A 14,122-nucleotide genomic window follows, 5' to 3' on the forward strand; every position below is an offset into this window, starting at 1 on the left:
TTCTTAGATGACGACGCAGTCAAAGCACAAAATACATGGCAGTTACAACAAGTCCATTATCTTTTATTTCAAATTAACCTCAACGTGTACGTAATAGAATGAAAAATTAAAATACAATTATATTTAAACAATTATTTGTATTATTTTTTTATTAATTTATTCAAAAAATAATTAAATTCTGAAGCTAATTGGTATAAAATATTACAGATATAAAACTAAGAAAAATTTTATTTGTATAAAAATGAGCCTAATAAATAATTATTCTATTTAATATATAATTAAGAGTATTTCTTTCTTTGCCAACGAATTATAGTTCAAATGACATAATCTCTTTATATTCACCTAAGAATTGGTAAAAAAAAAAATACTTCTTTCCTTTATTAACTTTTTTAAACATTAATTATTTATTTTACATGCGATATAAAAATAAATGAATATAATATTTATTGAGTAGAAGCAATTACACAAAATATTTTATTGTCATAGTATTTGAACGAAAAAAAAGAAAATGTTATTTTAAGAAAAAATAATAATATATTTTTAATAATATTCTTAATACAAAATAATAAATTTTAAATATTTTTTAAATAATATATATTAACTAAAATAATATAATTATCCCAAATAATATATTATAAATATAGTAAAATAACATATTTCAATAAAAAAATTGTTAATAAAAACTTATATAAATATTTTTTTACATGAATTTTTGTTTCGCACAAAATAAAATTATTATATTTTGTTTGCTTTTTACGTTATATAAATATTTTTTAATTAAATTTATATAGTACTAAATCTTTTATCATTCTGTTCATGTTTAATGTTTTAATTTTGTTTCACACAAAATAAAATTATATATATATATATATATATAATATAAAAATTTTTATCATTGTATTTATATTTAATATTATAATTTTATTTCACATAAAACAAAATTTATTTAAATTTTAATATTATATATATATAACACAAATTTTTTTATCATTATGTTTATATTTAATATTATATTTTATTTCACACAAAACAAAATTTATTTAAATTTTAATATTATATACATAATATATATTTAATATTATTTTTTTAAGATTCTAATATATCTTTTTTTTGGATTTAGTACATGAATTTTTAACTTATTTTTTATGTATTATTTATTTTAATTCTAAAATCCAATAACTTTTTTTTCTACAGACATATTGTTTTTAATATTTATATACTAATTTTTTATTTTGAACTTCATTCCAATATCTGAGACTTGCCAAAAAAATCTAAAATTTGTAAAAAAAATAATTAACCTGATTAATAGGTTACTTTTTTAAATTCAGACCATTCAAATAAAATATAATAAATGAAGAGTTTAGATTTAACGAATTTACAAGGTGTGCAGTACTCCATACTTAGCAAGGAGCATTTAAGGATGAGCCTAAACACACTATTAATCAAAGTAGTTTGTAAGCCATTATCCATCAAAGATTGCACTTAACCTAGCCTATAACTGCAACCTATTTTCGGTTTGAGTCAGAATTATGAGGTTATGCCACAAATATAATCACACAACCAATGAAATAAAACACAATTACTCAGCCAAGAAAAATTTTAGACTTAATACGCATTGATCAAACATAGATTATTAGGAACTTGTAGTCCTTTTCTGAAACTAATTAATTAAAAGCACCATAAAAGTGGATGCTCTAGTAGTCCCTTTTAGATTTATGACAAAGCTTTTGCATGTGGCACTCCATGGTCCATACACAAATGTGTGCAAGAGATGGCAAAACTAAACACTAATTACTAAGATCTCATACATTAGCACTATATTTATAAGGATTGATAAAAATGCCTAGACATAATAATAACTAATTGCTACCTTTATCCCCCCCCCCTTCCCCACGTTTTTTTTTCTTTTGTCATATATAATGAGTTAAATCTTTGTTGTTGACATAATAACAAAATCAAGAACTTATCAATCTCGGGATGAAATAATCTAAAGAGATATTCATCACCAAGGATTTGAGCGGTTGGAGATATATAATAAATTCTTGTATAATTCATTTTTGAGTTGTAATAAAAATATTAGTTACATAAGTTATTACATTATTGAATAACAAAGTAATAAATTTAAATTTAAACATCTAAATAAAAATAAACTCAATTATAATACAATCATATTATATATATATTAGAATATAAAATACACATTAAAAATAAATTAAAAGATAATATATGAATTCATATATAAATATGATTTGGTGAACTTGTTTTTGTAATATCGACCCTTGACCAAAGATATGAAAAAGGCATATAGGAGCTGGAATACTAAAAGAGGAAGTTAAATTATTGGAAGAAATGGATCCCAAGCGTTTAATACACTTCTTAAATGTTTTCAATTGGTTGTGCCACGTCTAATGCAGCAGCTGATTACCTAACATTTATTAATTTTTATTTTATATATATTGAACCTAATATTAGGGATGGTAAATGAGACTAAACCCGTCGGGTCGGTTCGCGTAACCTGCCAAAAAAGACGGGGGCTGAAAAATTAGGATCGCCAAATAGCAAAAATCCGTCTAACTCGCACTACTTAAACCACGGACTTTGATAGGGCAGGGTGGGATTTTCCGCCGGACTAAGATTTTTGTAGTGAGGGGATATTTTTGTAATTTTTTTACCAAAACTTAATTTCTCCAAACCTAACTTACAAGAGTATGAAGATAAAAATTTAATGTTTTGGATTATGTTTATGTTACTTTGGAGACAAAATTTATAATTATGTTTTGGATTATGTTTATTTTACTTTAGAAAGAATATTTATACTTATGTTTTGGATGAAAACTTGATTTATAATTATATTTATTAGATATTTATAATTATAAAGACTTTAATGCTTGTGAATATAAAAAATATAATTTTTTATGCTATTAGAAATTATAAATTTATTAATATGGTTGTGAAATAATATATATTATTTAGTAATTAATAGTAAAAAAAAAAAAGCTTTAGCGGGATTAACCCGCCAGCTCGTGAACCCGCAGTTAGGTGGAGCGGGATGAAATTTTATTTTAAGACCGTCACACTAGGCGGGGCAGGACAGGCCAGCTCTCCAAAAAGCGGGTTTCTGTCAGGGCGGGACGGGGCGGAGCGGGCTTCATGAATATAACTCATTAATTTTTAAAATAATTTTCAATATACAAATGTTAATAAAATGTTGATATGGATAATATTAGATGCAAATGATATGACATAATATTGACATTTTATATCAACACTTCATTAATATTTGTGTGCTAAAAATTATCAAAAAAAACTAATATATATCATATTTACAAAATTTAAAATCTAAATAAAAATTAAAATTTTAAAAATTAAATTGAGTAGTGCCTACAAATTCAAGAAATATTAACTCATTTAATTTTAGATGCATTGTTAATAACGAGGTACAATAAGTGATGATATCGATTGAGATGCTGACAAATTTTACATTGTTAACTGAAGAATACTGGTTTAATCAGAATGAATAATTAAGAAGTAATTTTTCAGAGATTGTATAATCTTGATGAATAAAACACCGGAACTAATAGCTCCTTCGGGACCAATAATGTGTAATCCTTTTGAGTGTTCACAGAATAAATTCCCTATTATATTCTGAATAATTCTGTTCATAAAACTCTACCTTCGTATTGTTTGATATTTTTCTCTAAAAAAAAAGTAATCATTTTATCTGATCAAATAAACACAAAAAGCTAATAATGCTAAACAAACTTTTACATCACATTTACTTGTTCATTTGTATATATCGTTGACCTAAAGAACATGAAATTCGTTTCTTCATGGGCACACGAAATTGAAGCTAATAAGTCACGTTGTAAAAGTGGGAAGAATAAAAGGGGATTGTGTTGCCAAACACGGTTCTGGCAACTCAAATTAACTCAGTTTTGTGAGTTGGAGAATCTAAATACATTAGCATTATTATTATTGGATGCCTCTTAAGTCTTCTCTAATTATTTATATTTATAAAGTAGTCCCGTGACAGTGAATATTTGGCATGCGTGCATGTAATTTGTTACGTTACTACACCATCCCAATTTTATTACCAGAAAATCAACCAATTAAAATAAAGTGAAAATTCTGATGCAGTAAACTTCACGTGAAGTTGATAATCGAGAGTCGTTAGATAAAAATTCAGTCAAATCAATTAAATTATCTAACAACTCTCAACTATTAAATTCACGTGAAGTCGACCGTACTTGAATTTTTATCTTATTCATTTTTTTGATATGAGAAGTATGTGTATCTTGTGCACTATTATGAAAAATGTGGGTGTTAGACATAGATGTGAGAACAACTTTTTTGAAAGGAGGATGAAAAAATCAGACCTTTATAAAAAAAATTAAACTTATTAATTGGACAATCCGATTAATGTGAAATTTTTTTTTTTTATTTTGGTGAAGATAATCGAACTTTTTGAGTTATATTTAAAAATTAAAAAAAATTGGAGTACACAAATTAAATCCTCAGATTTGTGTACTCAAAAATTAGACCGTTCGATTTTTGCCCCTAACATTATAATTACGTAAAACACCTATACACTTTATATCTGCGTTCTACACCATTTTCCCTCTCACGTCTAAATTAAAAAGTGATGTTGTTTCTTGTTTCTGTGAAAATATATAAATCCAAAATGAAATCAAAGAACCAATACATACGCATCCCCAACTCCAATAATCTCATCTCTCTCTCTTGAGTTTTGAATCTAAACTATGCTAATCTAATATAATCTGAATCTGACTTACCATCAGTTCCAACAACAACCAACATTGTACTCATCACTACAAAACAGAACTCAAGTGTGGCTCTGACAACTGAGAACACCATGATGAGATCACCATCAGAATCAGCACCGCCACCAACACTTGCAGTTCTCTTCATTTTCATCTTCCTCTTCCCCACCATTGCTACTTGTCAATCAAAACCTCAACCCCCAACACCTTCACCAACCTCTTCCCCGCCATCATCGCCTTCAAGTTCATCAACTCTCGACCCAAAACAGCTGAGAGCACTCCAATCCCTCAACATCCCAACCTCAAAGGACCCATGTTCCAAATCCGCATTCCACAACGCCACAACCTGCGACAACTCAAAACCCTTCCGCCACCTCATCTCTCTCACACTCTCAAACTGCTCCTCCTACGTTGCACTCTCCTTCACCGCACTTCAATCACTCTCAACACTCCAAATTCTCAACCTCCTCAACTGCCCCGTCACCCCCATTCGCTTCCCACCCGAACTCACCTCCTCCCTCCGCACCTTCACATGCATCAACAGCCTCCGCAAGGTCTCCGGCGTTTGGCTCTCTCAGCTTCAGAATCTCACTGATCTCGCCGTAACCAATGTCCAAGTCAAAGCTTCTGGACCTTACGTTATCCTTGCCCACATGGACAAGCTCAAAACTTTGACCATTTCAAACGCTAATCTCACTGGTTTTCTTCCTGGGCATCTTCATTCCGACCTTACCCATATAGATTTTTCTGGCAACAAGCTCAAAGGGACTATACCCTCTTCGATTACCATGCTTTCTGGATTGGAAAGTTTGAATCTTTCCAATAATAATCTCAGTGGTGAGGTACCTGCCACCATTGGGGACTTGACTTCTCTGACAACCTTGTCTCTGGCTTCAAACTCTTTCTCTGGCCAAATTCCAGGTTCAATATCTTCTGTTTCGGGTTTGATTCATTTGGATCTGAGCTCAAACCAATTCAATGGTTCTATTCCAAAGTTCATTTCTCAGATGAAGAGTTTAAGGCACTTGAATCTTGCTAACAACAACCTTCGTGGTGTTCTGCCTTTCAATCAAAATTTCATTAAGAATTTGGATGTGTTCAACGTTGGTGGGAATAGCAACCTTTGCTATAACCATTCGGTTCTGTCCTCAAACTTGAAGCTTGGAATTTCACCTTGTGATAAGTATGGGATGCCGGCGTCTCCACCATCAAAGGATTCTTCTTATGCTGATGATAGCAGTGATTATAATGACAGTGATGGTAGCAGCAATCAAAAGAAAGGGCACCATAGTGGCCCTAACAAGTTTGTTCTTGGTGTGGCAATTGCACTTTCTTCCATTGTCTTTCTCATTGTTTTCATGATAATGTGCGCAAAATGCTGCTGCCGTTAAAGGATTTTCTTTTCTTTTCATTTTTCCCTTTTTTTTTTTCTTAAGATTATAGATTAGGAAAATTCATAATTTGGGGTGAGGGCTTGTTTAATTAATTTATTTATTATACAGTGTTACACTACATACTAGAGAGTAGATTCAAGAAGCAGGAACAGAAATGGAAAAAGGTATATTGGCCAAAACAAAAATTATGGAAATGAAAAGGGAAAAGTTTGAGAAAAAAAAAGATTTTGTGGGGATATGGCTGTTACTGTAGAAGTTGCCCAAGAGGAGAAAAAAAAACTGAACAATTAGGAAAGGGATTATGATCAAATTGAAGTTCTATATTTGTTGCTTTTTTCAATAAATGCATGTGCAGCTGAATGATTTTACGTGGAATGCTAGGCTTGGTTGGACACTGTATATTTAGCTGTTTATGCTGTAAAAGATTGTAGGTGGTGCATGTGGCATCTTAATTCTTAAAGCTTTCTCTTTTACTTGTACAATATCAAGCATTTATTTTTCACACTTGTTATCTATACCAGCAGCTTCTGCTTAATTTCGTAATTGATGGTTTAATTTGTTTGGTCTTTGTATTATTATTGCAGTAGATTTGTACCTTTTTATTTGCTACATATTGTGTTTATTTGCATCCCAATTAGCTCAAGCAGAGTTTCCCGGAATCTCTCATATGTTTGTGTACTTTTAAGATTAGTCTAGTGTAATTTAACCTTTTTATATACCTTGTATTTGAATTTGAGGGTTGTCTTGAAACTCTCTTCAATGGCTTTTGTTTGACATATCTGTTGTTCATTTTTGGAGCAAGATAGCTCTGGCAGTTGTGACATTGATTTCAGGTTCTGCAGCAATTGGGCAAAACAGTGATGCTATTATTTGTGGGCACACACAACTTGAGGAAAAACAACTTCTTTATCTAGACTTGCAGAAAGGGACAGCACCCCCATGTTGATGATGGTTGGTGTACATGATTTGTTGAGTGTAGAATCATAATATCTGGCTTTGGTCCAATTTCATGTTCTGTGCTATACTGTCTTGGACGGTTGGATATGAGCTGTCTCTCCTACTTTCATTTAAATGAACTTGAACACCGATTCTTGTTCCAAATTAGATTGGAATTCTGATAAATTATTATTATTAGTCAAGCTTAATATTTTAAGGTTTCAAATAGTATAATGTAATAACTATCCAACACTGCAAGTTGCTTAACATAGTGATCAAGATAGATAGCAAAAGAATACAATGTGTATAGTGTGATCTTTTTGCATGGGAGAGAGAGAGCATAAAGAATAATTTGATGAAATAGTGATGGAAAAGACACAGCCAAGATTTTCCTAGTGACTGCTGTAGTGGTATAAATGCGGCTTTGTCCAATTAAGGTGCCTGATTTGCAAGGAAGGAGGAATAGTCGGTGGAGTGGATTGGTCACTGCACGTGATCTGCACGCAGCTTTGTTCGAACTTTGCACTTTCCTATGAAATAAGAATCCCTACCCTGCACCCCACATGCCAGTACTTAGCTCCAAACCAAGTACCATAACAATTGGGGTTGGACCAGATCTATCTATTCCATGATTATGATTGTTGGGTCCATTTTTATTTTACTTTTGAAATAGTTTAGCCATGTAGAATGTTCTTATTTTGAAATAGATTGTTAAAATGTGGCAGAGGTTCAAGTTCAACCTTCACCCTTTGCGTTCAAAATGGCTGTCTCTCCATTTACCAATTCAAAGATTATAAGATCTAAAGGAGACACCGAGGGAATTCAGACAAGTAGGAAAACTGAAGACGAGATCTAAATCATTCAAGGCTGAGAAAACAGAGTCACCTCATCATGAAGAGATAATGGATCTACTCAAAAGGATACAGATTTCAATATCAAAGGGTAAATCACAATACAAGGATAAGCCCTCAGCCGAATATGATCAAGATATTCTTGGTGAACCAAAGAAACAAGTGAAAGCTATTGCCTTGGTTATAATGGCAGATCTTCATATATTTTAAGAAAATACCTAAGTTTATTTTATTGTACTTTTGCATATATACTGAGGTTATCTATATTTTTCAATACTAATCAAACTGAAGAACAATCACCAAGAACAAATTTGCCATGCAAAAAGTAGCATGTCCTTGTCAATTAACTGCTCAAACTTCCATTACGAATCCTGTTAAATTGTTGAAACTAAACAAGCTTCCATCGACACGTCAACAAAATTTTAAAACTCAATACCAAGACTACAAAATACTAAATATGTATGTTTCCTAAAGAAATAATCCCGGAAGGAAAATTGCTCAGGAAGCAAAGAAAACATAAACAAAATTCCAAACTCGATGCCTAGTCCCAGCCAGTGGGAGCAACACCTCCAGGTGCAGGAACGGATGCCTGTGGAGCTGGAACTGGCTCCCAATCACCTGCAGCTGCGGATACAAAAGAACTTGGATCAAATAAATTGCCATCACAGTTTTTGACAGAACTATGTTAGGGCGCACAGATTTTCTTGCATATCGAGGGAGAATGATTCAACACAACAACCCAGAATTATTTGACTAGAACATATTAAAAGCAAATACGACAATTATGTTGCATCATATTTAACAGATCCAGAGTGGAAATAATTATTCTTACCGGCGTCTGGGGCCCAGTTAGCAGGAGCAGCTGCAATGGGTTGCTGAGGAACTGGTTCAGTCCAGGATGGTTCAGCTGTAACAGCCCCCCATTCCCCATCAGCTGCGGGGAAGCCGGCAATGCCAGCAGCACCAAAATCTTGAATGGCATATTCTGGGGCAGCTGGTAATTCCTCCTCCTCTTGTTGCTTGGCCTCTTCAGGTTCTCTATAGAAGAATAAATCCACCTACACATGAAAAGTTGACAAATTTAGCTAAGGTTCAAAGGAAACCACATAATAAGACTACTATCTTTTGTTAAAATATGAAATTTTTTACACCTGTATGTACAGCAAGAAAGATTGTTCTAAATAAGTGCATACGAGATCAGACACTTACAATGCAGACATTGGGAAACACAATAAATCTAAAAGTGCTACAAAATAATAATAGTTCAATCCGTTAAGAGAAAAAATTAGTTTACCATCACGTCCCACTTAAGCCCCGGACGAATAGTACCCCTCATCTGCAGAACCATCCTTGCTAATAACCAAAACAGACAACCAATACTGTGCTTCCCCTTGTTATTGGCAGGAATGCCAACATCAACATAGCGCATCGGAGAATCGGTGTCGCAGAAGGCAATGGTCGGAATATTTCCAAGAGCACCTTCCTTAATGGGCTGCACATATTTTTTTGAAAAAAAAAATAGAAAAACAAACCCAAGATGAGATCAATTAATAACAGAATTTCAAACTCCCACAAAAAACATATTGACAGTTAATAGTGAAACAAGTGAATATCATAAGAGGCACCTGATGATCAGTCCTTGGATCAGTCAGAATGAGTAGACGAGGCTCGTTATAGGATGTTTGCATTTGATTAGTGAATGTTCCAGGAGTGTGCCTTCCAGCAATTGCATTCGCACCAGTGTATTGTGCAAACTTAAGGACAGCTCTCTGACCATATGGCCTAGCAGACTGAACAATGATGTCCTGCGGGTTCTCGATAGCAACAATAATCCTAGCAGCAAGTTGGAGCTTCTCCCATGTCTTGCCAAGGTTAATTATGTAAATACCTGGGAACAAGGAATACGAAAAATCAACCAAACATAAAAATGCTTTCATAAGCTCTATCATAAAATTATGATAATAAGCTGTTTTGAACACAAAGGTGGTCATACAAAATACACTTACTCGTATCAAAATCCTGATTAGAAATTAAATTGCCTCTTTGAATAGAAAACACGAAACAAACAAAGAAAAATTGACAAACCACTAGATTATAACAAATTTATAAAAAGTATATATCACAAAAGGAACCCTAGATACAGGAAAAGATAAATGTAAAAAAATCGAATACAAAATTCACAAAAGAGCAAGGAATATATTACAAAAAACAACTACGCACATCTGTGTTGTTTGCATTAGATTTCAAGAACTGAACTACTCACTACAGTTTGAGTAAATATGAAAAAATCCATATCAGAATAAACAATTTGAGACTGAAAAGATATAACATTTTGCAAAATACCCTTCAAATTCGCCATAATCGACACACTCTTCAATAATATTCAGACTCAAAATCCAAAAGGAGAAACGAAAAAGATCACGAAGACTGACCATCATTTCGGCGTTTGAAGACGTAGCGTTCCATCTGGAAGTCGCAATTTTTGGTTCCGAGGTGGACCTCAGCAGCAAGCATCATCTGGATGTCCTGCTCCTTCTGTGACAGCTGGCGTGGCGCTGCGGCAGTTGTGGCGGCGGCGGAAGTGGCCATTGTTGCGGTGCAGATTTGCGCTCTTGAGAGATTTGGAGACAATGGAAGCTCCAACTCGTAGCAGCCGCAGTATCAAACGAACTAGTTAATTGGAGTGAAGGGTATTTTAAGGGGATCCGTTTCTGTTTCTCTAAACCCTAGTTTTGTTGTGAAATGACACCAATGCCCTCTTCTACCTCCTCGTAAGCATTTAGTGAAAACTAAATCCGTAATTGAACCAGCAGAACTAAAAATTTAACTGAAATTAAATTAAATTAAATTAAATATAATAAAATAATATATTTATGTATAAAATATATATTTTTTTTAAAATAAATAATTTTTTATATTTTATTATTTTAAATTAGTTTACTATTAAAAAATTAAATCGGTTCAACTAATTAACTATTATTTAATAACACAGAAGAAGAGAGGAAGAAGTAGGTTACAGTGTTCTTCATGGTGTCAGTGGCAACGATATCGGAGTTATCATCACGGAGATAAGAGTTGACACAATCAGAGAGGAGACTGATGCTGACTCGCCACTCCACAACGTAGTGTTTTCCTTCCTTCGTCTTCCACACGCGAGCCACCCTTACCCTCTTTTTCCCATGCCTTTGCTCGAAGTTGAATCCCTCTACTCTTTCTGCCATGGGAAATTTCTCCCCTTTTCTTTTTTACTTTTTATTATAAGTTTAGAGTGTTCAGTGTTTGACCTGAGTGTCGATTACGTTCCAATTTAGTTTGGAGATAAGACAGAAGAGATTTGCTGGTTTTGCTTTTCTCTCGGTTGGAGTCTGTGTGCGGATTACATCATCATCCTCATCCAAATTCCAAACGCGGTGGTGGTTGCGGCTCTCAACGCCGTCGCTGCTGTCGCTGCGGGATGCGGTGGCGATGGCGGTGCTGAACTGCTGATCCCAGATCCCTCTTCTGGCTTGTGGAGTTGTGGGTGATTTCTGCTGAAAGGATTAAGGATTAGGGCTTCGTTCAGGCAATTAGGCGTTTAGCCTTTCTTTTCTTTTTTTTTTTTATTTTAAAGGAAAAACGACGCGTTTAGCACTTTTGTTTTCTTAACCAAAAATTGCTAAAAAATCGGACGATTCTTTCGCTTCACTGGTTAATTGTCGGTTCGATCGATTTTTTTACCGATTTTTTGTGAGACGATTTCTGACCTTATTCGAACCAACTAAGTGACAGATTTTTAATTAATTCGGTTGAATCGGCTGATCCGATTCGGTTTTCAGAACCATAACTCTAAATAAAACTATTTTCTATTTATTTATAAGAGTAAAGTATCGTTTTTGTCCCCAACGTTTGGGGTAAGTCTCAAAGTTGTCCCTAACGTTTCAATCGTCCTATTTAAGTCCCTAACGTTTCAAAATTGACTCAATGTTGTCCTACCGTTAGGGATCCGTTAATAAAATTGACGGCGGGACAAAATTGAAACGATTTTAAAACGTTAGGGACTTAAATAGGACGAAAACGTTGGGGACAAAAATGATATATAGAAATAAATTTTAATTTTATTCTTCAATAATAATAATTTTTTACTATACATAGTATTCAATTATTTTTAATCACATTTACACTTAATCACATCACTTTTATTCTAAATAATTTTTTTTTATTTTATACTTAAAGTAATGTAATTTTTTTATAAATAAATAAATTTTACACTTTTATTCTAAATAAATAATGTAATATGAATAGAATGAAAGTGTAAAATTATAAAAAAAAAATATAAGTAATGTGATTGAGTAATGAAAGTAAAATTACATTATTTAGAATGAAAGAGTAAAAGTATAAAAAAAATTAATTTATTTGAATGAAAGTGTAAAATTATAAAAAAATTATAAGTAATGTGATTAAGTAATGAAAGTAAAATTACATTATTTAGAATGAAAGTATAAAATTTATTTATTTATAAAAGAATTACAATACTTAAGCATAAAATTATAAAAAATTTATTTATTTAGAATGAAAGTGTAAAATTAAAAAAAAAATATAAGTAATGTGATTAAATAATGAAAGTAAAATTATATTATTTAAAATGAAAGTGTAAAAGTTATTTATTTATAAAAAAAATTACATTACTTTAAATGTAAAATTATAAAAAAATTAATTTATTTAGAATGAAAGTGGAAAATTATTAAAAAAATTATAAATAATGTGATTAAATAATGAAAGTAAAATTACATTATTTAGAATGAAAGTGTAAAATTTATTTATTTATAAAAAATTTACATTACTTTAAGAATAAAATTATAACAAAATTAATTTATTTAAAATAAAAGTAATGTGATTAACTGTAATTTAAAAAACGATTGAATATTATGTACAGTAAAAATTAATATTATTGAAGGATAAAATTAAAATTTATTTCTATGTATCGTTTTTGTCCCCAACGTTTTAAAATTGTCTCAATTTTGTCCCGCCGTTAATTCTATTAACGGATCCCTAACGACAGGACAACATTGAGTCAATTTTGAAATGTTAGGGACTTAAATAGGACGATTGAAACGTTAGGAACAACTTTGGGACTTACCCTAAACGTTAGGGACAAAAACGATACTTTACTCTATTTATAAAATATATGTTTACTTTTTTTTTTACACCAAAAACAAAACACATTTTTTAGTTTATTTAACTAAAATATTTTTTAATAATTATTATAATTATATATATAAATTAATAATAATTGTTTGGTTTATAATAATAATAACAATATAAAATAAATATTTTAAATAAAAAATTATGTAATTTTAATATTTTATCATTAATCATCAAATATAAAAAAATATCCAGATTAAATATTTTGTAACATGTTAAAATATTTTATATTATGTGATAAAATATTAAAAAATAAATTTTATTACAATAATAATATTGAATAAACCAAATAATTATTTTATCACTACAACAACAAACAACAACAAAGCTTTAACTCTTTAGGTTGGATCGACTATATGGATTAGTTGATGTCATTAAAATCTATCATAAATCATATCTATAATGAGATTATTTACACAGAAAAATTATATTATCACTAAATTATATATAATTATAATAATTATTAAAAGATAATTTGGTCAAATAGAAGTATTTTTTTTTTTTTTACAAAGGGAATGGAGGGCATGTTTTATAAGTTAAAGGAAGAGAGTGTTACTTAAACATCCTAAAGATGATGGAAGTGTTATCCAGTAGATTTGTACCTTTTTATTTGCTACATATTGTGTTTATTTGCATCCCAATTAGCTCAAGCAGAGTTTCCCGGAATCACTCATATGTTTGTGTACTTTTAAGATTAGTCTAGTGTAATTTAACCTTTTTATATACCTTGTATTTGAATTTGAGGCTATGATAGAATATAGTTTCAGTTGTCTTGAAACTCTCTTCTATGGGTTTTGTTTGACATATCGCTGTTGTTCATTTTTGGAGCAAGATAGCTCTGGCAGTTGTGACATTGATTTCAGGTTCTGCAGCAATTGGACAAAACAGTGATGCTATTATTTGTGGGCACACACAACTTGAGGAAAAACAACTTCTTTATCTAGACTTGCAGAAAGGGACAGCAGCCCCATGTTGATGA

At 31.3% G+C, this 14,122-nt stretch overlaps 2 protein-coding genes across 5 annotated transcripts; one reads left to right on the forward strand and one right to left on the reverse strand.

The window, feature by feature from the left end:
• The first annotated feature begins 4,724 nt into the window (after positions 1-4,724).
• Positions 4,725-8,272, forward strand: LOC130955196 (receptor-like protein 51). Of its 4 annotated transcripts, XM_057882017.1 has the most exons (3): positions 4,725-6,095; positions 7,018-7,143; positions 7,837-8,272. In XM_057882017.1, exons 1-2 carry the CDS (start codon positions 4,874-4,876, stop codon positions 7,119-7,121), a joined length of 1,326 nt encoding a protein of 441 aa, XP_057738000.1. In that variant the 5' UTR covers positions 4,725-4,873; the 3' UTR covers positions 7,122-7,143; positions 7,837-8,272. The 4 variants fall into 4 exon arrangements, with proteins under 4 accessions (XP_057738000.1, XP_057738001.1, XP_057738002.1 ...); XM_057882018.1 differs by having other exon boundaries at positions 4,725-7,143; XM_057882019.1 differs by having other exon boundaries at positions 4,725-7,126.
• On the reverse strand, positions 8,273-11,516 carry LOC130955198 (40S ribosomal protein SA-like). The gene is made up of 6 exons (XM_057882020.1): positions 10,980-11,516; positions 10,395-10,789; positions 9,588-9,850; positions 9,257-9,454; positions 8,795-9,020; positions 8,273-8,586 (listed from the first exon to the last, which is right to left on the reverse strand). Exons 2-6 carry the CDS (start codon positions 10,549-10,551, stop codon positions 8,504-8,506), a joined length of 927 nt encoding a protein of 308 aa, XP_057738003.1. The 5' UTR covers positions 10,552-10,789; positions 10,980-11,516; the 3' UTR covers positions 8,273-8,503.
• Positions 11,517-14,122: the final 2,606 nt, after the last annotated feature.

The sequence above is a fragment of the Arachis stenosperma genome, chromosome 10, assembly GCF_014773155.1.
Source record: "Arachis stenosperma cultivar V10309 chromosome 10, arast.V10309.gnm1.PFL2, whole genome shotgun sequence".
Taxonomy (NCBI): Eukaryota; Viridiplantae; Streptophyta; class Magnoliopsida; order Fabales; family Fabaceae; genus Arachis; species Arachis stenosperma.